At 42.0% G+C, this 25207-nt stretch overlaps 1 protein-coding gene across 1 annotated transcript in view; it reads right to left on the bottom strand.

Annotated features, from left to right (window-relative positions):
* Positions 1-25207, bottom strand: part of MRPS5 (mitochondrial ribosomal protein S5) — an 85443-nt gene that overhangs the window by 6159 nt on the left and 54077 nt on the right. Inside the window, exons 6-9 of the mRNA XM_018558819.1 lie at positions 9948-10038; positions 5614-5660; positions 4399-4456; positions 663-725 (exon numbers count right to left, since the gene is read on the bottom strand). Of these exons, the coding sequence (XP_018414321.1) occupies positions 663-725; positions 4399-4456; positions 5614-5660; positions 9948-10038 (259 nt within the window). The remainder of the gene's footprint in view (positions 1-662; positions 726-4398; positions 4457-5613; positions 5661-9947; positions 10039-25207) is intronic.

Here is a 25207-nt window from a genome sequence, read left to right as displayed (position 1 = left end):
AGTAGATAGTTAAAGCAGAAGTCTGGAAGATTTAACTCCCCCCATTCCATCTTCACCTGGTCTTCTTCTGGGTTTGGCATCTTCAACCAACCATCTTAATTGTTGGGCCCGGGACGATGTAAGTGTACATTTACAAAAAAATCGGCTGGCAGGCAGAGGGGTTTTTCTTCAATAAGCTATAAGCAGTCTCTTCAGCAATACAAGCTTACCTACCAGCAATATTTCACATTTACACTATAGTTCCACTTTATGTTTTGGGGGTTTTATGGTTTACAGCATCACACTTTGGGGAACTTTGCTATTTCCCTTTGTTTTCAGCCCTGAAAACTGAACACTGAGGGACTTCTTTAGAAAGAGAATAATCTCAACAAAATGATGATTACTGAAAAGCAATTAAAGACAAAAAATAATCACTTAAAAACAAGGAATAAAAAGGATAGAATACTGTATATAAAATGACCATATATAACAACATATGGGCAAAAATTGACCGAAAACAAGCCCACAAAACGCAATTCCCACAATGAAAACATAAAAACAGGTCTTGACTGTCAGCTGACCATCAGCCGCACATTACCCTATTAAACACTGAGGCACCCCACTACACACAGGAGGTTTGATCTTATTTTTTTTTATTTAAAAAAAACACGCAAAAAACTTACCTGGGTTTTGTTTCTTCATTTTAATTGTTGTTCTCTTAAATTTTGTTGTGATATCATGATATACTAAAAAAAAGCAAATAGGAAATGATTGTTAACATCACTACCACCATACAAATCACACTAAAGGAAACACTTTAAACAATGCGCTCTTGTTACAAATGAAATAAGTGCAGAAAACATTTATTGCTAATGTTCTAAAAAAAATGTTTCACACAGTGTTGTAAACTTGAAGATCTACTGCATTGAAGGTATCCACAGACATGACATGCCAATTCCCAAACAAATCCAGTAGGATGCCCCGCAACAGACAAGGGATCCCAGAAACTGCATGAAAGAAAGAAAACACCGGGCGCCTAACCTGGTGCAATAATCCTTTTATTGAAAAAACTGCATATATAAAAACACTTGTATTCACAAATGGAGCAAGAACAGTGACACAATGGACTTGTAGTCCTCACTGGATGAACCGCTGCACAAAGGTAAGAATGTCCAGGAGCTCTACTCATAGTGAGTCTCACTGCCACTAAGATGAACGTGTTTTCAGGAAACTTCCCTTTTATCAGAGCTGATTATTGCACCAGGTTAGGCGCCCGGTGTTTTCTTTCTTTCATGAAATGCCAATTACCTGGTCTCGCTGTTTTTGGGCCACTATCTTATGTCAATGCATCCCTACAGACATGTTGGCCCTACATGTCTCTTAGGAAATAGCAACTAGGCGGATTAGAAAATCTTGTCCAACCTCTTTAGTTTCCCATTAGCAGAAGTGTTTGTAAGCCCCTTCTTCTGCCCTCTAAGTTTTGTTTATGGCATCACTTGAAGATGCCTGAGGAAAGCTGAATCCTGCATGTAAGTCTGATTCACCACTCTGATCTAAGGGCACCTCAAGCTGTAAAGCATCCAGAAGAATTAAAGCACACAATAACTCCCAATCCAGGAGCCCCATATATTTCCTATTCTGATAAAATATGGGATACGTCACATTTGTCTCACTACCAGGAAGCATGTTCTAAGCCATTTTACTATATTCCCCAAAACTGTCTATTATGAATTTTGCGTTAAACCCAGAGGTTGTAAAAAGTGCCCATTTTGAATTACAGTTCAAATCCTGTTACACAGCAGGGAAAGCCTCCCCTCTCATGGACGGCATGCGGCCTGTTGATTACAGACGGTGCTGCATCAGGGTTTTGACAGCTAAGTTAGGTTACACAGCAGCAGGCTTCCCCACTGTTCCAGCAGTAGATATATGCAAAAAAAAAAAAATGCATTCAAGCACCCTAACTATTAACAATACTGTACCGTATTTGTGCATCAGCTGTAGATCTTCAAATCATCTCTGAATTGGTGACACTGTCCTTCCTTCTGGAGCGGTGGCTACTTTTGTTCCCCTTGGTCCCTGGGTGTGTTGTAAAGTAGACACCGCTCAAATCTCGCATCCATGATGGACTATAACTTCAATAAAATATTAGAATACTAATCGTTAGATTGTAGTACACCACGGGAGTGAGCTTGGAGTGGTGGCTACTTTCCATGGGGAACAAAAGTAGCCACCCTCCAGAAGGAAGGACAGTGTCAGCACCAATTCAGAGATGATTTGAGGATCTACAGTCGGGTGATACACAAATAAGATACATTTTTGTTAATAGTTAAGGTACTTGAATGCATTTTTAAGATTTAACTCCTGAGTCTTGTGTCACTTTAGCTTATGCATTTTCATGTGTTAAGGCAGCACATGTATTTTAAATGGCCTAGCAGCACACTGCAGGATTTTGGTAGAGCACCATAAGCCGTGCGAGTTGTTGTGGACTGTACTACAGGAGCTTTTGCAGTTACTGAACAGGTGTGTTGGGTTGCCATTCTAAATGGATGAAAAAAATGTGTTGCCAAAGCAATCATATTCCCCAATCATTTTGCAGAGCATGTTAGAAGGAGCAAGACCATAATCATTGCTACTGGGATGTTGCTTTCTTTCTTTTTACAAAACTGCTACAAATGTAGTTAAATAAAGGTCTGTTTATGGTCACATTTTGCCAGCTAGAACAAGGATGAGCATTTTGGAGTAAGACTGACAGCTACTTCAGTGTTGCTACATACAATCTGCTGTATAAGATAAATAATGAAGGCCATTCTGAGAGTTTAATAAGGAGCAGAGCCACCTACTCATTTACTTTCACTCTTATGTTTTGTAATACTTGTTCTTCGCAATAAAAACAGATTTAACGATACTTATTTACTTGCAGTGAAGGACATCTCCTGCTAATATTAATGGCTGTGCTACGATCAGGTGTCAGTGACTGGGGATAAATGGTAGGGAAGATGTCGGCTGTTTGATAGGTAGCAGTTACTTTCTACAAATTGGACTGACAAGTTTAAGTACCTGTCAGTGATACCCATGGGAAAACACCTGCTGTCTTCCAAAACATTGCAGGATTTGATTGTGTATCTTTTGGGCTTCAGTGAAGGTCAGTGTTTTAAGATGACACATTTATACCCCCCAGGGGGCTTCAAATTCTAAACACTACAACAAATATTTTTAAGGGTACATAAAATATAAAGGGGAGGACCAGAAACGTTTGGCGTAGGGGCAAGGATGGATTAAGGCAGAATGGGTCCTAGGCAAGGTAGCAGCTTTGGGCCTCTTGTCCTTTGATTGATATTGATAAGGGTTGCAAAAGGCACACAGAAGTCACCCATTTGCAATGACCAAACTGCCATAACCCCATTACATTAGACACCAAGTGCTTACAAGTTCACCTTCCCTTGTGAATTACAGACAGGTGGACAGAGTTGACCAATTTTGCTATGCCCCTGGATAACTGCAGGAGCATAATGATTGTAGCTGGGTCCCCTGGACATCTGCCAAGCCCTGAGCTCTTGCCTAGGTTGTTACATGGATGATCTGGCTTCTACTTAGAGGACAAACACTACCAACCAACCCTTCAGTACACAGTTGTGAGCTGGTCCTGGAAGAAGGACACAATCGGAAGGCATCAGACGCACCCAAATACATGAAATGTGAAGATTTCTTGGGCAGCCTTGCCCTTCAAGACAGCAAAGATTAAGCAAAAATTATATTTCAGACAGAGTCTAGTTAAAGTGCACCTTGCACGGAAATGCAAGATCTGAAAGTTTTCTATTAGCTTCCTTTGTGGTGTCCTGCACTTGATCATAAAGTTGCCAAGCAAATGAACAGTAGAAGCGTATTCTGAGTACAAATGACAGCAGGAGTTACTGTTCCATGTGCGGTCCCGACTGTGATAGAGCTCTGCATTGGGTGGCCCACATGAACTGAAGAGGCACTGTACCGGGGAGCAAACGCTACCCCACCTCACAGCCAAGTCCACCTCTGAAGATATACATTAAGGCCTGGTTCACACCTGCACATTTTGTAGCGCGTTCAACGCTCTACGAACGCTCTACAAAACGCTCAAACATTAAAATCCCATTGTTTTCTATGGGTATGGTTCACACCTTGCCGTATTTCAGCCCGTCTGAAGGCGCTACAAAAAACGGCCTACGCCTGAAAAGGTACATGAGCTTCTTTGCGGCGTTTTTGTGGCGCGTTTCCATTGGGATAAAGCCAAGTAGCCCTCGGAAACGCGCGTTTGTTGATCGTTTTTTTTACCGCGGATCGCGGTAAAAACGCGCGTGACGAAACACGCGACAAACGCGCATATTCGATACGCCTAGGTGTGAACAGAGCCTTACCGTTCTTCCCAAAAGCATGAGCTAAACTTACTTGTATGATTGTTGTATCGTTCTACGTAATGCAGATAATGGACAGCTCTGTTCTTTGCCTATGTCAAGAAAGTACAAAGATAAAAATACACATAAATTTAAAACACAGAAGTTAGCAAGCACAAACTGCATTGCATCACAGCCAGCAACTCTGAAGCGAGGAATTTGTAGAGTCAGGGATATACAGTGCAAAATAAGGGCAGTGTGAAATATGTTGGAGATAAAATTACAAGTAAAATACAATTTTGTGCTTATTCGTTATGGCAGCACAAATAGCTACTTCTGATTGCTTGACAAGGGTCACTGCACTTAGAGGATCGTCTTACCAGTATGACCTTGTGGGCTTTTTTTCTGTAAGCTAAGTCTGGATTGTCTGTATGCAGAGTGGCCGTGTGTGCTGGGACTATTACCACTATACACCAGGGCTGTGGGGGAGTACCCTGCTGACACCAATATTCCTCCAACAGACACCAACAAGGGGGCACTATTCCTCCTCCCAAGGACACCTAGGATGGGGCACTATCCCTCCTCCCACTGACACGAACAATGGAGCCCTACTTCTACTGCCATTGAGGTCAAAAATGGGGCACTACTCCTTCTCCTACTGACACCAATGATGGGATACTATTCTTCCTTTTGACACAAACAATGGGGAACCGTGCCTCCTCCTACTGACACCAATGCTGTGACACTATTAAGCCTCCCAATGACAAAAACAATGTTCCACTATTCTTTTACTGACAATGGGGCATTATATTAAATCCTACAGACCACTGGGATATTTCGTTTACTCCTCATGGCGTCAGGGCAATTATTCTACCACTGACCTTGGGGCATTCTTCCTACCACTGGCACCGGGGTAACCCTCCTATCACTGACCCTGGGGCATTCCTCCTACCACTGACTCCGGGGCATTCCTCCTACCACTGACCCCGGGGCATTCCTCCTACCACTGACCCCGGGGCATTCCTCCTACCACTGACCCCGGGTGCATTCCTCCTACCACTGACTCTGGGGCATTCCTCCTACCACTGACTCTGGGGCATTCCTCCTACCACTGACTCTGGGGCATTCCTCCTACCACTGACCCCGGGGCATTCTTCTATTTTGGTCAGATAAGCAGCCTCACTGTGTTTAATGCTAAATGGGCTGTTATATTCAGGCAAACATCACAAATAAATCTTGTGTACATTAAATTACAGTACTAATGTCATACTTTTCTTAGTGCTATCGCTCTGTCGTTGGATTTTCCAACTGCAAACCCTGTAAAGAGAGAAAAAAAAGAAGGTTACACTAAAACAACAAACCCTTGGAATCACCTATTTTCATATGACCTAGGTTTTGTTGTTGTTTTTGTTAACAAGCTGGTTAGGCCGTTAGGGCAGAATGGGGTTAGTGCAAGGTACATGATTATGATTAGGTTTAATGCTTAAAACCCCCTGAGAGTGTTTTTGTTATCCATTTCCCATTTTAAAAAAATCCCTTCATTATAATAGGCCCTATAGACACAACACCAGAACAATTATCTGCACTAGGACAGTTAGGACAGTTCTTCAATCTCTGTTCTGGTAAAAACTTTGGAGTAAATCTCCCTAGCAGGGATACAGACAGCAATAAAACTTTAATAGGGATTCTAACCCCTCGACAATCTTTTAAAAACAAAACAATAAAACAAGGGGAACAAATAGACATATATACACTTTGACAACTGTGCAAGCTTTACAAATGTATATCCTTTAAATGGAGAGTCACTTGGAAAACCTTTCACTACTAGGTCCAAGTACACTTATTTTACTTATAAAATCACAACACAATCACTTCATTCATTGCTCAGGCTAACTAAGCAAGTTTTTTTTTTTATCCATAACTTTCAAAAAGGTATGAAAGAGAAAGGCCCAAGATATAATTTTTAATAGAAACCCCCCCCCACTTATCTGGGAAGAGGATTGTCCTGAAAGGCCTAATGCAATTTACATGCTAACTATAATCAGAACAAGTTTTCAGTGTAGAATGAATATTTCAAAGTGTGCAATTACTTGGCAGTGCCATTCCTGCAAGGGATGTACAGAAACACACATTACCTTATCGTGTCTCCATTAACTTGTCAGTACATGTGACATTCAGATATCAACTTTACAGACATTTTCTATTCCGAGGACATGGTGGTTTGGATGTAGGCTGCCCTACATACTATGGTCACTGTCTACGGGGATATCCTAAGCACACAACCTGGAGCTCTCTTGATACAATTCTGCTAATTTTGGCCATAGCAATTGTGTAGGAAATCATGTCACTTAAAAGTGGATAAAAGCTAGTTAGGCAATATTCTTTCCGGAATAGGTTTTGTCATTAAACATACTAATTATTTTCAGCACTATGTGAAAAAAAATAATGACCCATTTGCACTGCTTTTTTAATTACTTTCCTGTCAAGGAAGACATTTTTTTTAGCACGTTATTAAAAGAAGCATATAAAAGATTACATTCTTTTATTTGAAGAAACAACAACATTTCAAGTAAATATGAAGCTATATTCAAATCTTGAAAATATGTGCAAATAAAATAGCTATGTAGTTTATTTTGATGTAGGCATTCTTTATGGGTTAAATCTGCTCATAGAAAAACTTTTGGAAATCTAGTGTGGTAAAAGAAAAGGGGCACTCCAGAAAAAAGGGGACCCCAATTGGTCACCTCTACCTAAATAGAGATGGGGTGTGTATTAAAGAAATAACACACAAACCAGGCAACACCACAAAGAGGATTTTTTAAAATGGATATCATACAAATAAAAGCTACTTTTTAACAACTGTGATGGGGAAGACACGCAAGGAAAGAATGTATGTCAAAGTCATTATGCTAGATACAAATTATATGACCTCCACTGGTGACAACCCTCCCTAGTCTTTTGAAGGTGGCCACTACCCTTGCCTTTTTATAACCGAAAAGATTTGTAGAATTCTACACTTCGGGGGAAAAACCAAGGTCAAGATGGGTTCACAAATTAATTGTATAAAATCATGGATGACCCCCTCTTACCTATTTTAGAGAGGACTTTCAACCTCATTTCTGAGACCTGCCCCTTTGCAAAGATGCCCACATCACCTTTATTGTCCAATAATCCTTAGGACAATAAAGACTCAGCTCATTGTGCCACCAATCACCAAATTTCTCTAATCAACATTGACTTCAAGATTTATACTTATTTATATTTATAAGATTATTACCAAGCATTTTAAATTGCACATCACCTCCTTGATCCATTTGAACCAAGTGGACTTCATCCCCTATCAATAAGTGAGAGACAATACTGTGAAAGCCCTTACTCTTATGGAGTATGCCAAGACATCCAGCCTACCCCTATGTCTGCTGTCAAAAGACACAAAGAAAGTGTTAAACCACCTTAATTGGGACTTCCTCTCTGTGACCCGCAACCAAGTGGGTATTACCCCTGGTCTCCAATCTAAAATTTTAGAGATTCAATGAATACTCTTAGACCCCATTTTTGGGACCCGTCAAGTTTGCCTGCTGTCTCCTTTTTATATACTGGCTATGGAGCATGTAGCTGTGGCAGTGTGATGATTTGTTGATCTATGTTACAAATCCGGAATTTTAAAATCCTCACCAAATGGTATTGCCGCCTGAACAAGCTGCATCCTATCTTTCACCAGGTGTCAAACATGCTGGAGGTGTAACGCTCAGCTGGGAACCATGCTACATCTCTGGTGGACATGTCCCCACCTTGCCCCTTTTTGATCGGCAGTGATTGACACGTATGACAGCATTACTACTAAAATATTATGTTACCCGCAACTCATACTTCTATCAGTTATAACCAAACATTGGAGGTTTACTGCTCTCCCCTTTCCGGGAGTGGGTTGTCGAGATGCAGCATCTGAAATGCATGCAGGAACTGACAGCAAATCTTTTTAGGATATTAAAGGTGGACATACACTATACAACCCTCGCAAGACTTTTGTCTTGCGAGGGTTGTAAAGTAATTTAAAAAATGTACGATCTGCCCCACTCCATGTGAAGGATCGTTTAATAATTTGCTTTTAAAAAATGGTAATGTACTCACAAGAGAAAAGTGACACAATCGTATTCAATGGTTTCCCTCACAGGAGGCTATCGCCCATCAGAAGCCACAGCACAGCCAAGTCAGCTCACGACAAAAGTCGTCTTCCAGCAGCGAGTGCCAAGGGTTAACGCGTTTCTGGGGCACACCCCTTTCCTCAGAACCCTCCCCATTTTTTAAAAGCAAATTATTAAACGATCCTTCACCTGGAGTGGGAACTCTACTTTTTTGTCATTCTATAGCAATACTACTCAGTTCTGAGAAATGTTAACCCTGCAAACTTAATAGCAGCACGCTCTCCTAATTACCTTACTCCCGAGACCTGTGTCACTCCTCTTCCTTTCCCCCTTCTCCTCCTTCTGTTTGCCTCTTTTCTCTAAATATCTTGTTATACAATCAAAATAAATGTAAAACTGGCCAGTCGACCTAGGAGCAGCACATCTCTCTATACTCTCACTGTCTCTATTTTGGTCCTATTTTTCATACCCATGATTTTTGCTCCTAGGTCGACTGGCCAGTTTTACATTTATTTTGATTGTATAACAAGATATTTATTTGGTCTATCAAAAGACATCTGTACTGTATTTTACAAAAAAACAAAACACACATTAATGGATTGCAGCCATAGTATTGATTGATATGTAGCTTCGGGTGTTATCTTGGTAAACAACACACCTTTGGTCAATTTTTCTCAGCGCTGATCCTTCACATTCTATCAAAAAATGTTTTGAGCAAAGTATGCATTGGTCATGTTTTGGCCCTATAAAAGGGAATCTGTTGAACCCCACTGGCATCCCAGAAAACTGAAGCCATGAACTTTCCAGTAAAGGAAACAAAGTTTACTTTGAGGGTGATGAGCTGGGATGGATAATGCTTAAAAGGAGGTGAGAGCACAGGCATGACCTCACCAATGTGCTAAAGTGCTTTCACTGTCCAATCTGTAGCCTGGGACATTAGCAGTCACTAAGCAAGATCTTCAGAAGCCATGTTTCTTCTACTCAGACATCAGAGGCAGAAGAGTGTTGAAATGAGCACATACAGGATACGTGCAGCTATAACAGTAGTATAGGACATATACTGTACTTGCATTTAATATAGATAGGTTTTGCCTGGAGTTACACCTTAAGGAGTGAGAGAATGGGGGGGATTGATCAAAACTGGAGCAGACAAAAACTGGAGCAGCTGTGCACAGCAACCAATCAGCTTCTCTCTTCAGTTTGTTCAGTGAAGATTTGAAAATGAAAGAGAGAAGTGGGTTGGTTGCAGTACACAGCTGCTCCAGTTTTTGTCTGCTCCAGTTTTGATAAATTCCGCTCAATGTGTTTCCATTGAAGGAAAAGACAAAAAATAGGTGCAAACCTTTTTCAATATGCATTTGCTACCTCTCTCCTCAGATGTGTCCAGCCCTTATAAAATATGCATCCATTACTATAGAATTATGCACAGTTTAGAGCCAAGTCACATGAGATTACTCACCAGCTGCTCCATTGCCATTGCCAACCACCACTAAGGCACTCATACTTCTCTTCCTTCCTTCTTTGGCTGTCATGGTGAATACACTTTTCAGCTATAGTACAGAAAACAGCTGAGTATTAATTACAGTCATTCATACAGAGCACATAAAAACACACTAGAAATTATATCTAATTGTCTGCTAGTTTTTTTTACTGCATTCTAATAATAATTTATAATTCCCTTGAAGCTTTTTATAGGTTCATAAAAGGAAATATATTGTAAATTCATGGGATGTGCATGTTAAAGTGACACTAAACTCAGGAGTTAAAGCTTATGAATGCATTCAGGAACCTTAACTATTAACAAAAATGTATCTTATTTGTGCATCACTCGGCTGTAGATCCTCAAATCATCTCTGAATTTCCGCTAAACCTGCCCATACACCTTACAATTATCTGCATATTTTCTGTAGTCAGATGTAAAAGGTGCAACAGATTCCTCCATCTACACTTAACTGTGTGGATGGAGTAATCTCCACCTGGGCCAATCTGTTGCACTTTTCCCATCTGACCACAGAAAATCTGCAGATAATTGTAAGGTGTATGGGCACCTTAACACTGTCCTTCCTTCTGGAGGGTGGCTACTTTGTTCTCCACGGTCCCTGTGTGTGTTGTAAAGTATCAAGCTCACTCCTGTGATGGACTTCAATGCGGTGCCGATACATAGTATTTGGGTGAGTACCTATACCGGAACTTCCAGTCAGAGGGACATTTCCTCTGACCGGCAGTGCTGCGAGAAAACATGGAGCAGGCTTTAATGACCTGCCGCCTGGCTTCTTAATTGGCTGGGCAGCCAGCTCCATGCTGTTTGGCTGGATCCATGCTGATTGGCCGGGAAGTCGGCTTCCCAGCCAATCAGCATCAAGCCAGCCAAACAGCGTGGGGCAGGCTTCCCACCTAATCAGGAAGCCTGGCAGCGGGTAATGACCCACCTCCCTGGTTGGGCGGAAAGCTGGCTCCTCGCTGACTGGCTGGGAAGCAGGCTTCCTGGCCAATCAACATCGAGCTGGCCAAAAGCTGGGCAATCAAGAAGCCAGGCGGTGGGTAATGACATGCTGCCCAACTTCCTGATTGTCCGGGAAGCCGGCTCCATGCTAGCAGAAGTACAGGTATTGGTACTCAGTATCGGTGAGTACCGAAATATAGATATCGGTACTTGATACCAAAAAAACGATAATAGTTAGGGTGCTTAAATGCATTTTTAAGATTTAACTACGGAGTTTAGTGCCACTTTAAGTAACAGTACAAATACAAACAGTGTTGGTGATGACATTTGCCTACAGCGAGTACCTGACAGCTTGTCACTGCTTACTTCTACTCTAGTATACATTATGCAGACATGGTGCATACATCAATTTTTCCAAAAATGTAGCACTGCTCCCTTTCTTGTGTAGTCAGCAGGCACAGGCTGTTGCAGTAAAATTGCATTCTGTAGAATTCAGAGATGTGAAACCAAATCCACACTGCGGAATGGCTGCTAACTTTTGGGAGGTGGCTACTACATTTTGGGAAGATTTGTCCCGACCTTTCTTTGTACTATTGCAGTGAACTACCCCAAATATCTGCAGACCATTCATAATTTTGCCATCATTTTTATTAGTCAACCAGTAGATGGCAACATCATAACATACTAAAAAACACACTTTTCAATGACTTTAGTAGAAATGGGACCCATCATCCTAGAACAACACTATTGCAGCAAGTCTCTTTAGTGCTATAAATTTGCTGCTATTTTCCTTTTCTGCTCTTTCTTTGTTGTACTGTAACTGCGGCACAGCTCCGTAAACACATGATTGGGGAAGACCTGCTAAGAACAATATGTATTTCATGTTGTTAATGCTAGCCTGTCGTATTTGAAGTGCACGTTTGATTGTGTTTGCTGACAGGCACTGAAAAGGTAAAAAAAGGTCAGTGCAGACAAATTGCACTCAGCTGATTTGTCTGTGACCTTTCCTCACCACACATTTTAAGAGCTTGACAACATCCTGCACAGATTAAAGCTTCTGCAGCCTTGGAAGAGGATGAACCAAGGATGTTACAGTGATTCATATTATAAGTGGTATGAAATGAAAACACAAATAAATGTCCAGTTGTCTATAAACACATTTATACACGTAAACTGCTAATGAGAAATCTCCTTCTAGACTCACTCAGCAACCAAACCGTTTCAGCCAGTTATTAAAGTGAACCTGTTAACCATTTGGAAGCAGAAGTCATGCTTTCCAGCAAGCAATATAAAAAGTACAGGTTTTTACTTTTGGTAACTTAAAGTGACATTAAGGGCAAAATGCCTTTTTATCCGATCATCTTCTTCTTTCCAGGAGTTTTTAGCTGTCCCCCAGCGCTGGTGCGGGTCTCCGATCCAGCGCTGACTCCTCTTCTCTCATGTCCCAAGGAGTCTGTGGGGGTGCACGCCGCTCCATAGACCTACCTTGTGTCTCTCATCTCCCAACCGAACACCTGAACTGTGCAGGCCCCCCCAGATCCTTTGCGGCCGCCCGAGAAATTTTCAGATGTTCGGACGGGAGCGTGCGGCGGAGACACAGGTAAGTATTAATTAACCCTTTGAAAAAGTTTTTCTTTTTTTTATAATTTTGCATATATCTTCTGCTTGCCAGCAGTAGATATACGCAAAAACAAATGAGGATTTAATAACCCTTTAAAAGATAACCTCCGGGAAAAACTTTTCTTAACCCTTGCAGTGTGGCTACCCCTGCACCGCAAGGGTTAATTGCTCATTTTCGTCTAGGTGCAAAAATTAAAAAAAAATTATACTTACCCGATCTTTGGAGCCTGCTGGCTCTTACCCCTGTCCCTTCAGCTTCTCTACCCCTCCGCTCCAGTAGTCTAAGGTCCCATGAGTCATCGCATTCAATACATTGTGTTTGCCCATAGCCCTCAGCTTGTGAAGTAAGCGTTTGTGTGGTACCGTATCATGTCACATTTTGTACGGTCAGGAAAGGGTCCGCAAAACGCGTCAAAAACGCACTGCACTGCAGCTAACATACTGACAGTATGGCTTTTTTTTAACTGGAACGCATCAAAAACGCGGCAAAAACACAAAGCACCACGTCTGCAGATCCGCACCTGATCAGGACCTGAAACTCATGTGAACAGGCCCTTAGACATAAGGCCGCTGAGGAACATACCATCACTGCAGCAGTGGAAGAGACAGGCTGGAGTGAGCGTTTTAACAGCCAGCCGACTCTAAGGTTTGGATGAGTATAACTTTTTTATTTTTGTACCTGCTCGAAAACGAGCACGTAACATGTGCAGTGTGGGGGTAGCCCAGAGTTTTGTCTGGAGTTCTTCTTTAGGGCTTGTTCACACCATGTCCAGATCAGATCCGGACTAGAAAGTTTTTTTGTCTGCACCTGAAATGCATCCCAATGTATTCCTATGGTATTTCTGCATAGATCTGATATGCATGCCCCTGAAAGAGTTCCTGTTTGTTCCATGCCGCTTGCAGAATCGTGTCCTTAGTCTTATAAAACATGTTTTTGGCATATTATGTCTCTCTGTAATCCATCGGTTCTCTTTAGACCTAAGGCACAGTGGACACGGTCCAATTTGAGCCGCTCATATGGGTAGCCCAACAACAGCTTTTGCAGAGGGCAGTAACTGGCAAACCCGCCAGGAACACAGGTAATCCCAAATTTGTATTTTCCCTCTGTGCTTCCTGTTTTCCAAATCCTTGAACTTCAATAGTGCCTCTGACAAGTCTAATTTTACAGAGTCTAAATTCTGTGCATGATAGTCGACTACTGACATCACACTATCTACCTTATCTTTAATATCGATGCGGGAGCCAAGGTCTCTGATTTCTCTGGATAAGTTGGTGGTCAGCATTTCAGCTGTTGTGGTTAGCTCTTTCTGTAAGAGCAATTTAAAGTTCTCCAATAGAGCAGTGTCTCTGCAGGTTAGCTCTCAGTGTTTGCTGGACAAGGGGATCGCAAGACTGTCACCGAAAGAGCAGTCTGCTAAGTCTGGAGAGGGAGTGAAGGCCTCTTGGGTATGTAGTTCCCTGCCAAGCAAGCAGCACTAGTGGTGGCTGGAGTCCTTAAAGCGTTGCAGGTAGCTGCTGGACTCTTCCCCATTAATGACCAGAAGGGTTCCTGGGTAGTAGGAGAGGAAATTGAAGGCGTTAAAAAAGCTTGCCCCGGAGAATAATAATGATCACATACCCGGGTGGTGTGGAGCGGAGTCAAACTGCAGCCATCTTGCAAGCCTGCTCACGGGCAGCCCCTTCCCTTTAGCATTTTTTTAAAACTAATCCATTTAGGAGGTTTAAGAGTATAGATATAAAAAAAATCAATTTCCTCTTTACTATTCTTTTGGGAGGTAAAGGAAAGGTACTACAAATCACTTTGTAGCCATTTGTTAAGGAATGCTTCACCCATGACTGTCGCAAAATCCAAAACCTGGACCAGAATAGCTTAGATAGTTAGGTCTTCAGTTTTAAAATGTTAGCCTTTACTTTTAAAGCAGGACTTCAGTAAGGAAAGGGCCACTTCCAGCCATCCAAGCAAATGAGGAAAAGACGTGTGCTAGATTAAAGTGCATTTTATGTAACACCTGCTTGTTGTTCAAACTACACAAAAGCAAGACATTGTCCGAGACAGGTTTAATTTCCTGCTGCAGGCCCAACACCATATGGAATATTACTCTATCTTTAAAAATGGTGCATCCAAAAAGAAAAAGCAGATGCAGGTGTTTCATTTTACAGATTTATTGCTGAACTGTGTTTCATATACTAACAAAGAGTTGACATAACGTATATCTTTCCATTGTGAAAATAGCCATAGAATCCAGTGCACCCATTATAGCCATAGACCTTAAAGCAGAACTCAAATCAGGTCTTACACTGCCAGGGTTAAATGCTCGTTTTGTTTAGGGAATCACCCGAGCCACGATTCTGGCTTGCTCTTAGACAAGTCCCTTCAGCCTCATTCTCTTGCGCTTCAGCGTTCTGAGGTCGTGTGAGTCATCATGTTCTAGACAGTGTATAGCACTGCTGGAGCAGAGGAGGCGGCAGGCTGGAGGGAATGGTGTAGGAGCCAGTCTGGATTGTGGTTTGGGTGTGTATAACTTTGTTATTTTAGCTGCCTAGACAAAGCGAGCACTTAACCCTTGCAGTATGGGGGTAGCCCCACTGAAAGGCTTAAGATTTAATCTGCTCGGAGTTCTGCTTTAAGTAATGCCAGGCATTGAGAAGAAATGACAGATGGCGCAATAAAATAGTACAAGGTGCGCTGATGATGAGTCTTTGAATTATTTTAAATAAGCCACAGCCAGCTTTATTCAAACAGGTTTGCAAAACAAAATCCTATATGTATTCCGACAGTCCAACCTTGACATACTTTACATTTACTCACACTAATCAAAGCAAGGGAGTTTTACCCATAGACCACAATCTTGCCACCCGGTACCACACTATATACTTTACATGACACACACACAATATATATACTAACCTCAACGGTTAAAATTTTGGCATAGAAGTAGTTACCGTATTTTGCGGTCTATAAGACGCTCCGGACGATAGGACGCATGGCTTCTGTGACAGAAATTCTATGACAGAAATTCTGTCACAGAAGCTGCAGTTAGTGACTGCTGAGACAGGTGGTGCTGTCTCAGTAATCACACGGAGCAGACGAAGAACGGGGTACCCAGAAAACCACGGCGAGGGGCGGACACGATCGCCGATGCCGAAGCCGCTCAATTTAATACAAGGGATCTAATTAGATCCCTTGTATTAAACGAACAGCGGCTCCCACTGTACATTCAGCTCTGCTTGTCAGGAGCAGGGCTGAATGTACAAAAAGAAACTACTCGCCCGGCGCCCGAAACTGCATGTCCCGGGTGTCGGGCGATAGGTATTCGCTCCATAAGACGCAGGCACCTTTTCTCCCTCCTTTTGGGGGAAAAAAAGTGCGTCTTATGGAGCGAAAAATACGGTACTTGATGATCTCAGCTACTGTGCTTGTAAAAATATGCACCAAACAGACAATGGAAATATACTGTATGCCAGATGGCTTTTACTTGGATGAAGATACTAAAGCCTATGAGCTGCACAACAGTAAGTAAAAAGATGGAATATAAATCACAAGAGTGTTCCATGATTTTATAGATCTATACACACACACATCTCTATATCTCTATCTACTGTATATATATATATATATATCCGATCTACTGAGCCGACCTGTGACAGTCTCATTGTCACAGGTCGGCTAGAACTATGAGGTGTGTGAAAAGCACTCACCTCATAGTTCTCCTTTAGGCTGGGTTCCCACCTAGGTGTTCGAAATATGCGTGTATGAAGCGCGTTTTGGGGTGCATGTTTTAACAGCGATTTGCTGTTGGATACGCGCGGAAATACGCCCCAAAGAAGCTCCTGTACTTCTTTGGGCGTAGGGCGTTTTTCAGCACGTTCCGACACGCTGAAATACGCCCAAGTGAGAACCATGTCCATAGGAAATAATGGGATTTCATTTGCTGGGCGTTTTACAGCGCGTCGATCAGCGCTGTAAGACGCCCAGGTGTGAACCCGGCCTTAATGGCTCTAAAATTATTGCTCTCACTCAGTTTGCGGCAATATGCAACATGTGCGCCATGTAAGCGCACATGACGCATATATGCGTGTGTATGTCGGGGGACTTAAAAAAATAAATGTTATGCTTCTTTTATTTTTTTAATGAATCTCTTATTTTTGTAGTACTTTTTTTTACTTTTTTTTTTACACACACAACTTTATTGCTATTACATGGGGGGCTAAGAAGCCCCCTATGGGATAGCCAATTTACATGACAGGTCCTCTTTATGGAGACATCAGGGGTCTCCAAGACCCCTAGTGTCACCTAAGGACCTCCAGAGAAGCTGATGAAGCAGAGATCGGCTTCTTCAGCTTCTCTAGCTGGAGACTGACACTGAATGCAGGAAGTGATGTAATATACATCACTTCCTGCATTCGGGGACTGAGAGGAGATCAAAGGGAGTTCGTGTACTGAACTCCCTTTGATCTCCTGTCACAGAGCCGTGCCGGTCCCGGCCGCATCGGGCACAGCGGATCTCAGGACCGGCAACGGCAGTGACAGCTGCTGATACAAGCGATCGAGCGCCTCTCGAGACGCTCGATCGCTTGACTGTAAAGCTCCCGCACACACACACACACACACACACACACACACAAAGGTGTGGTTTATATAAAGTTATGTCTGCTAATTAAAACAGCTGGTAAATGAGTGTGCAGCGCAATCCAAATTAATGGGTTATACTACAGATGGTAGTGTGATCTCTGGGGTATAAAGATGAAGGAAGCTGCACTTTCTTTCCAATTTAACACACTGAAAAACCTTGAACTCTCCAGGCCAGATTAGAAAATAAATAATATAAAGCGATCATCCTTAATAATGTGTAATTACTTTGTACCTCACTAATTACTGAGTTGATGCCATGCTTACATTTACAGAAGTCAACTGCTAACAGTTAACTGCAGTGATATAAAAATCAATAAGAAATTAAGCAAAATTAATTCTAATAAAATAAAATGCAGAACAAAAACCCAAAGAAATAAAAGGCAAAATTAATCATCCTATGAGTAATGACAATTTTCTAATTACAGAAAACTTCCAAAGATTGTTCTGGAATGCAGAAATGCTTTCTAATGTTTCAATTAGTTTAATGAATAGTAATATTTTAGACATTTAAATTCTCAGCCAAATAGAGGAGGTATACTTCTATTTGAATGCTTAAAGCAGAACTCCGGGTATAAATAAAAACAAAATAATAATGCTCCCCCTCCTTCACACCAGGTAATGCACAATATAATTCTCGAGTATGACCTAGTACAGAGGAATATTAGCTATAAAGAGGACCCTTGGACAGCAGAAGGTCTGTTTCTCCACTCTCAAGTTTTGGAATGTTGGCTGCCCATCTCACCGATGTCATTATGTCATTATGTAAACTGGACTGTAAGGTCTGAACGTGGGAGCGGAGAGACAGCAAACTGTGGCAGGAAAACCCTGGATTGGATTGCATCCAAAATCAGGTATTCCAAGCGATGGGAAGGTACCAGAGCTGATTTGTCGAGGTTCAAGTTCCATCCGAAGCTCTGTAGGGTCTGTAGCATCCGGTGAATTTTGCGGTACACTGCAATCAGGGCTGACACTGATTGCTCCCTTTGAAACAGGTTGTGCAAGTACCCCACTATGGGGTTCCCCTGGGAGTGCAGCATGTCCAAGACAGGGGCCAGCTCTTTGGTGAACACCCTGAGTGTCACTGACAAACCAAAAAGGAAGAGCAACAAACTGAATATGCTGGGTGCCCACAGCTAAACACAGGTAGGCAGGATACATGGTGATGTGAAAATACACATCCTTGATGTCCAGCCAAGAAATCCACTGGGTGAAAGGAGGCAATGACAAAATGTGTAGATTCCACCCTGAACTTTTGGACTTGCAAGAACCCCTCCCCTGGCTTTGGGGGACAGTGAACAGAAAAACTCCTGGAACATCTCTGCTCCAGAACAGGGAGAAAGAAGAAAGAAAGAAAAGAAGAGAAAATAAGAAGAAAGAAAGCTGACTTAGGGCTGCAAAAAGATCCACCCATATTGAGGAGATTTGAGAAGATTAACCAACAGGAAACAAGGAAGAGGCAGGGAGCGACACTCCAGCTTGTAACCTTTGGTAAACACACTCTGAACTCAAGTGTCAGAAATGCACTGCACCCAGAGTGCTGAGAAGGTATAAAGACGCCCCCCACTTGTACATGTGGGGGTGCCTCTTCATTGGGAAGAGGGCCTGCTTTCCCCCTTGGTGGGCTTGGAGGCCTTGCAACTGCCCTGTGTACCCATTTTGGGTTTGAAACCTAAGGCTTGAGAAGGATGAAAGGAAATTAATTTATAGGAGGGAGTGGAAGACTTAGCTACCAGAGCCTTGGGCTTCTACTTCTGCAGCAAGAAAGTACTCTTCCCCCCTGTGACTTTCTTGATGTATGTATCCACAGTATCTGCCTCTCCAGTCAGCACTGGAGAAACGGAGAGAGGAGGGGGAAATCCCTTCGGGGAGTGGTGAGTGATAGTAATCGATCTCTGCAGCAAGAAGATCGTGAACTAAGCGATCAGCGGTATGTGATCGATCAGATCTTGAACTATAGAGCCAACATGCGGCAGCTGCAGTGTCATACATCGGCTCTAATTATGGGGATGAGTGTATTCCACGCTCTGCATAATTCTCCTTTAAGCTGAGAGGAGATGTCAGGGGCCATATCCTCTTTATGAGAAGACTCCTGGGAACTGGGAACAGTACCTTGATCTCCGTTTGGAAGTGAAAATACAGGCAGTGGAAAGTTAGAGGTGGTAAATTTCTCTCTTGAAAGAACATCTAAGAAGGGTAGCCCAAAGACAGCATAAGAGGACTATGATGCTAGTAGCAAAGGGCAAAAAAGCACAGCATGGGACTGGCAAAAAAAAACAAATGTTGTTGAGGGGGTAGAACCCCACGATCCAGCTTTGTGGCCCCTGCACCTATGATCCACCATTTGCAATCGCCCCACAAAACCCACAGTCAGTGGTGAGAGGGTGCCCCGTGTCAAGACACAGGCATCAACAAGGTGACCCAACATAAGAAGCGCTGTTGCAGTGAAGCTTCTCTTGTATGCAGAGCTGCAGCAAGAGTGCGTAGCAAGATGAAAAAGCATGCCAGAATGTAGAAAGTGGCAGGCGCATGCGCAGTACAATATCTGGGAAGGAAGCTGAGCAGGGGCTGTTTCCGACCCTAAGTTGCAAGGAAAGCCTAATGGTTCCAATTTGAACTTCTTAAGGCCGCCTTTAATCGTGACTCTGAATTTTCACTGGTGCTTCAGATATAACCCATTAGGGGACTGGGGATACCCTCCTGGGGGGTCTAGATGGTCAGGGCTCCATAGAAGGAAGGACCACGCATCTGGATCTGTAAAACACCTGTTGGTACTTTGCTGCACAAAGTGCCAAGGAGGGCACCGAATGCAGGTCCAGTAACTGAGCACATTACAAGCCCCACATCTTCCTTTCAACGTGGTCTGGCTACAGTCCATTAAGGTGCTGCCAAGGAGAAAAACAATCTGAATAGCTGCTTAAAGCAGTATTAGGGAAACTTGCTTGAACAATCTTGCAGAAAAGAACTGGGAAAACTAGCGAAAAAGAGAGTACTCTTAAAACAGAGAGAAGAGGTCCATCACCTAAAGACACTAGCAATGACCTCAAGGTAGCTGCATAACCTAGTGCTCTAAAAATTTACGCCCTGTGTCCTGTGATGTATGATCAAGAGCTCTGAATTCAGACTACTCTTGAAAAATAGTGCACTTCCTGTGCCTACAACCCAGGTGCCCAACTTGTGGCCCTTGGCACTTACTGTGTGACCCTCATGGCTCCAGTATTTTCATTACCTGTGTGATAACTCAAGCCAGTGAGGGAAAGATATTCTCGCAGACTGGACTCCAGCAGTTAAAGTTTTTTTTTTTTTATAAAGGATCCCGTTAAAAGAAATATCAAATGTGACACAAGCAATTTTAAGGGGCAGTAAGGAGCACAAATGCAGAAGCACCGATATGTAAAGGGGTTGTAATAGCAGTGATCTCTACAAGTCTCATGTAATGTGCCTACAGTCTATGACTGTCTACCAAAGCATGTCCCTCATCTCAGACAAATTCTATATTAGGTTTGCAATGTTTAACCATCTCTTGTAGCATTTCTGCAGTCTCTTACCACTTCATGTCTGCAGTCTCTGACAACATTCTGTAGGATTACCTTCACTTACTATTATGTGTGGCCCTTTAGCGATTTCAGGGACCACACTGGAGGCCCCCTAAATCAAGTAGGTTGACGACCACTGGTCTACCTGCTAAAACCTGTATATGCATACAAGTATATATGCATGAGATTATCTAAGGCATTGCTGTCTTTGACTCCTAATCTCAGGAGATTTGGAGTAAGGTTTGGTGATGCTACAATTGTGCTGCTTACTATTCTCCTTGCTCACCATAACCTGTCTGGTTATTAATTTTTATGTAATTTAAAAATATATATATTAATTAGGTCCCCTTTCCTTGCCAGTGGGCGTTGTCTTTATTGTTCATTTGTTGTAACGTAAGTAAACAAAAAGTGACACCATTTCAATTCTTCCTGAACCATATTTTGAGTCCATTACAATAGACTGGCACTTCATTAATGTCATAAATTATCTCTACTGATCACACTGCTCTTTTTTTTTCTGTGGGCTGAAAGCCAAAGACTCTGGCAAAGCAGCCCGTGTTACATGGGCAAATTATGGAGAGACATTCTTACAAATAGCTGCACAGTTGCTGAAAAGACATGTAAACAGATATACCATATGGTCGGATATTTACCATTTCCTTTTAACTACAATTCAAAATAATATCTTAAATGGAATATGTCAAATGTTTTAAGTGCTAGGCTGGGAATACGAAGACTCAGCTCATAGTATGCTTATTAGATTTAAGAGACCAAAAAACAGCATCATGATCACAAGCTTATACTGTAATAAAACACCATTTAAATCAACTATGCAATCCTTCAAAATACAGGAAATAGTTCAGTTTGGCCAATGCAATGTCTTAAAATATGCCTATATAATGCAGAGATATAAGCCAGCCAAGGTTTATTTATTTATTACAGGTATTTATTTAGCTCCACCAATTTTACAAAGCGCTTTACATACTGCATATTCACATCAGTCCCTGCCCTCAAGGAGCTTACAATCTAAGGTCCCTATCTCACGTACATACAGGGCCTATTTACCAACCAGTATGCCCTTCGAGTACGGGAAGAAACCAAAGCTCCAGGAAAGAAATTCCTTAGCAAAACACGTACTACACCCTGGCTTCTGCATTTTTATTGTTAGCGATAGACAAATCTACCATCGATTAGTCACTTATGTTCCTTAGAGTCTGCAAATTCTGGATATTGGCAGGCAGAAGACCTGCAATAATGCTATCATAGCATTTGTGACTCCTGGGCTCCGGTGATTTATGACAGTTCTGCAAATCTTTATGAACTCATTTTCTAATCTATGACATTAAAATGTAAAGAGTAAGTGTACTTTTAACAAACCAAGGTGGTCTGCAAGAAAGCTGGAAAATATAATGGGGAGATCTTGCTATGTTAGGGCTTAGAAAACACAAGACGTATCATGCATAATTTACAAGAACTGCTATATGTTTTCAGACGCATTGAATTCGTTGTGGAACACCTTCGCTCATTTAATTGGAATTATAAAACATATCATTGCACCAAAACCTGCATCCCGCAGGCTATCTTCAAATTGTACTGCAATTGCTCTGGAGAACAGGTCCCACTGATGTATATACATTTTTATGGCAGCATGCAGCTTGCCTCTGAATGTAAAGTGGACGTAAAGGCAATAAAAAGAGCATTTAACCATAATGTGCTAGTATGCATTTGCCTGTAGCGCTGGGCTCCTCTCTCGCCGGCACTTCCATCTTCTCCCTGTTCTTCTTCCAGGTTTTTGACTGGCCCGTTCTCAACGATGTAACTCCTGTGCATGCACACGACATTTGTTTCATCTCGGCATGCCAGGTCTGTGCGCTGAGCTGCACATGTTAGGCTCAGTGTACAGAAAAAATAAAAAATTGCTGACAGCTAAAAAGACGCTTTCATTGCAAAAGAGACTTGTACAGTCTCTTCTATCATAGAAAGCCTACCAATAAGCAATTATGTTTTTTTAGCTTTACCTCCACTATTAAGTGTATGATTTTTTTCTCCTTTTGATGGTATGGAAGGGATTTCTGTTTTGGAGAAGCAACAGAAAATGGAGAGGAAATCTCCCCAAATCACAATTTTAAAAGATGTATTGGCAATATTTGTCCCCATCGGATAATTTGCGCCCCCCTGTTCTGATGACTTCTAGCAGTAGATATAAGCAAAAAAAACCGGAGGGTTTAGAACCCCTTTAAGCCCTGATGGAGAGGGAGTGTCGATGCCCCTAAAATGTGTTGGATGCTTTTCCACCCATTTGGTCTGATACCCATTCAATATATGTCTACATTCAGCAATAACAACTTTTCAGGAGGGGTCTAACCATTCCCTATTCCATCTAAAATTATTTTTAAAAAATGCTGCATTAGGATGTCACTAGCAGAGAAAGCCAGCATTTACCTAATTTAGGTAGCTGGCAAAGTTAACTCTGTAACCTTAATACACATTAAAACTAACAACAGTGTGCCCATTTCCATCAGTGTGGGTGGTATGTTACTAGGAGACTGTGTCTTCAGAGGTATTACGTAAAAGCATATATAGAATAATGTAGTAAAGCTGCAAAAAAGTGGATTAACAGAAATGTAACAAAAGAATCATACAAAAAGACATTACCTGCAGAGAAGAACTCAAGAAGTACACAATGTCTAACATTTCTCCTTCAATACTATACAATTAAACCTTTCTCCATTATTATTCAATAAATTTATGCTATTGTACTCCAAGTCGTCCCAACAGATCCTCATGCCTTTACAAAAACGTTACTGTGCACAACAGGTAGAAAAGTACTGCAAAGCAGGGAAACAGCAACAGCAAGCTAAAACATCCCCTACACAAATTCCATTTCATTTAGGCTACCATTAAATCTCAGCACAAAACAGAAGAGGAAACTAGAAAATGACAATAGGATGAAAGCAGCTGATACACTTTTTAAATGGCCGTAAAACTGTTTCACTGCCAGTGCCGGTTTTGCATTTTTTTTTGCACAAGTTAAATGCACATTTTAGGCCTACAAATTGCCTAAAGACACCCTCCCAAATTGTATATTTTCTGAAAGCAGAGACCCTGGAGAAAGAGATACAAAAAAAAATGTGTGTGCCCATGAAACGGCCAAAAACTTTGGTACCCCAAATTGTCCATAGGCGATGCTTTACGGGTCATTAATTTAGAGATATCAGTGAATGATGGAGCTAGAATTATTGCTCACACTCCGGTGTGCAGCAATACCCAACATGTGTGATGCAACCCTTTTTATAAAAAAGGCACATCCTCCGATGCATACATTTACGTTCATATGTGCATGTATGTATGTTGTTAAAAAACAAACACTCATCCCCATTATTCAAGCCGACCTGTGACAGATCTGTCACAGGTTGGCTCTATTGATTGGGAAGTTAGTGAACACATACTGCCGATTGCTGACTTCCCGATCCTTTCCCTGCAGAAAGCGGTGACTGTCAGTCACGGCTCCCCGCACGGATTCTTCCCTCCCCTGTCTGATCCTACAGCACTAACTGGAGGAACGTATGGGGGAGGGGCGGGCCCAGCTGGCTCTGCCTCGAGAGGAAGAGCCAGCTGTCAATCAGCGAACGGGGTGGATCTCGTCAGTATTGTCGGGATTCGTCCCGGCTGCGGGACGGCTCTGCGGTCTCAGCATGTAGCGGGCAATAGCACGCTAGATGCTGAGTTTTGGGTCACCGGAGGACATTAGTATTATGTCCTTCCGTGACACTAAAGAACTATGGGCAAAAAAGTTGGCCCATAGTTTTCCTTTAACATTAATGCTATCACATAGGGGGCTGATATCACACTATGTGATGGCATATTGCTGCTGACAGGTCCTCTTTAAAGAGACATCAGGGGCTGATGTCTCGAATAAACCGCTAATGTCACATATGGACCCCAATGAAGCTGATCAGCTTCTTGACCAGCCACAGCGGCTGGGGAATGACAGCTCGCCGGAGGGGTGATCAGCGAATGGAAAAAAACAAGAAAACTAAAAGGAATTCACAATTTCTAGCAAAAATCTTCTTTTGTATTTTCCTATCAATGTTTCCTTAAAGTCTCTTAACAGTGCACTGGTGACATTCAGCAATGTTGATGTCTTTTTTTTACGGGCTACTAACCCTTTACAAACGTTCAGGAAAGCAAAAGAACATAGATTATTCTCAGTGCACCTTATAATAAATTACCTGTCCACAGAGACTTGTGCTATGACCAGACCTTGTTTATCCAGGAGGCAAGAAAAGGAAGATGCAAAGCAAGCAAAATCTCCCTTTATTTCTAGGCTGGACTCCAACTGGAATGTTAATGCAAAGTTTTGATTACCAACAGTATATTTCCCATCTGAAATCAGAACAATGGTGGGCTAGGCTGTACATTTTCTACTACAGACTTTTTTTTTTTTTTTTTTTTTTATCTGTGTCACCTAAAAAAAGCATTTTTTTTTT

This window comes from Nanorana parkeri, unplaced genomic scaffold (assembly GCF_000935625.1).
Source record: "Nanorana parkeri isolate BGI_ZX_2015 unplaced genomic scaffold, ASM93562v1 scaffold361, whole genome shotgun sequence".
NCBI lineage: Eukaryota > Metazoa > Chordata > Amphibia > Anura > Dicroglossidae > Nanorana > Nanorana parkeri.
The sequence above is the reverse complement of the archived record's forward strand: the minus strand, read 5'-3'. Positions and strand labels throughout refer to the sequence as shown.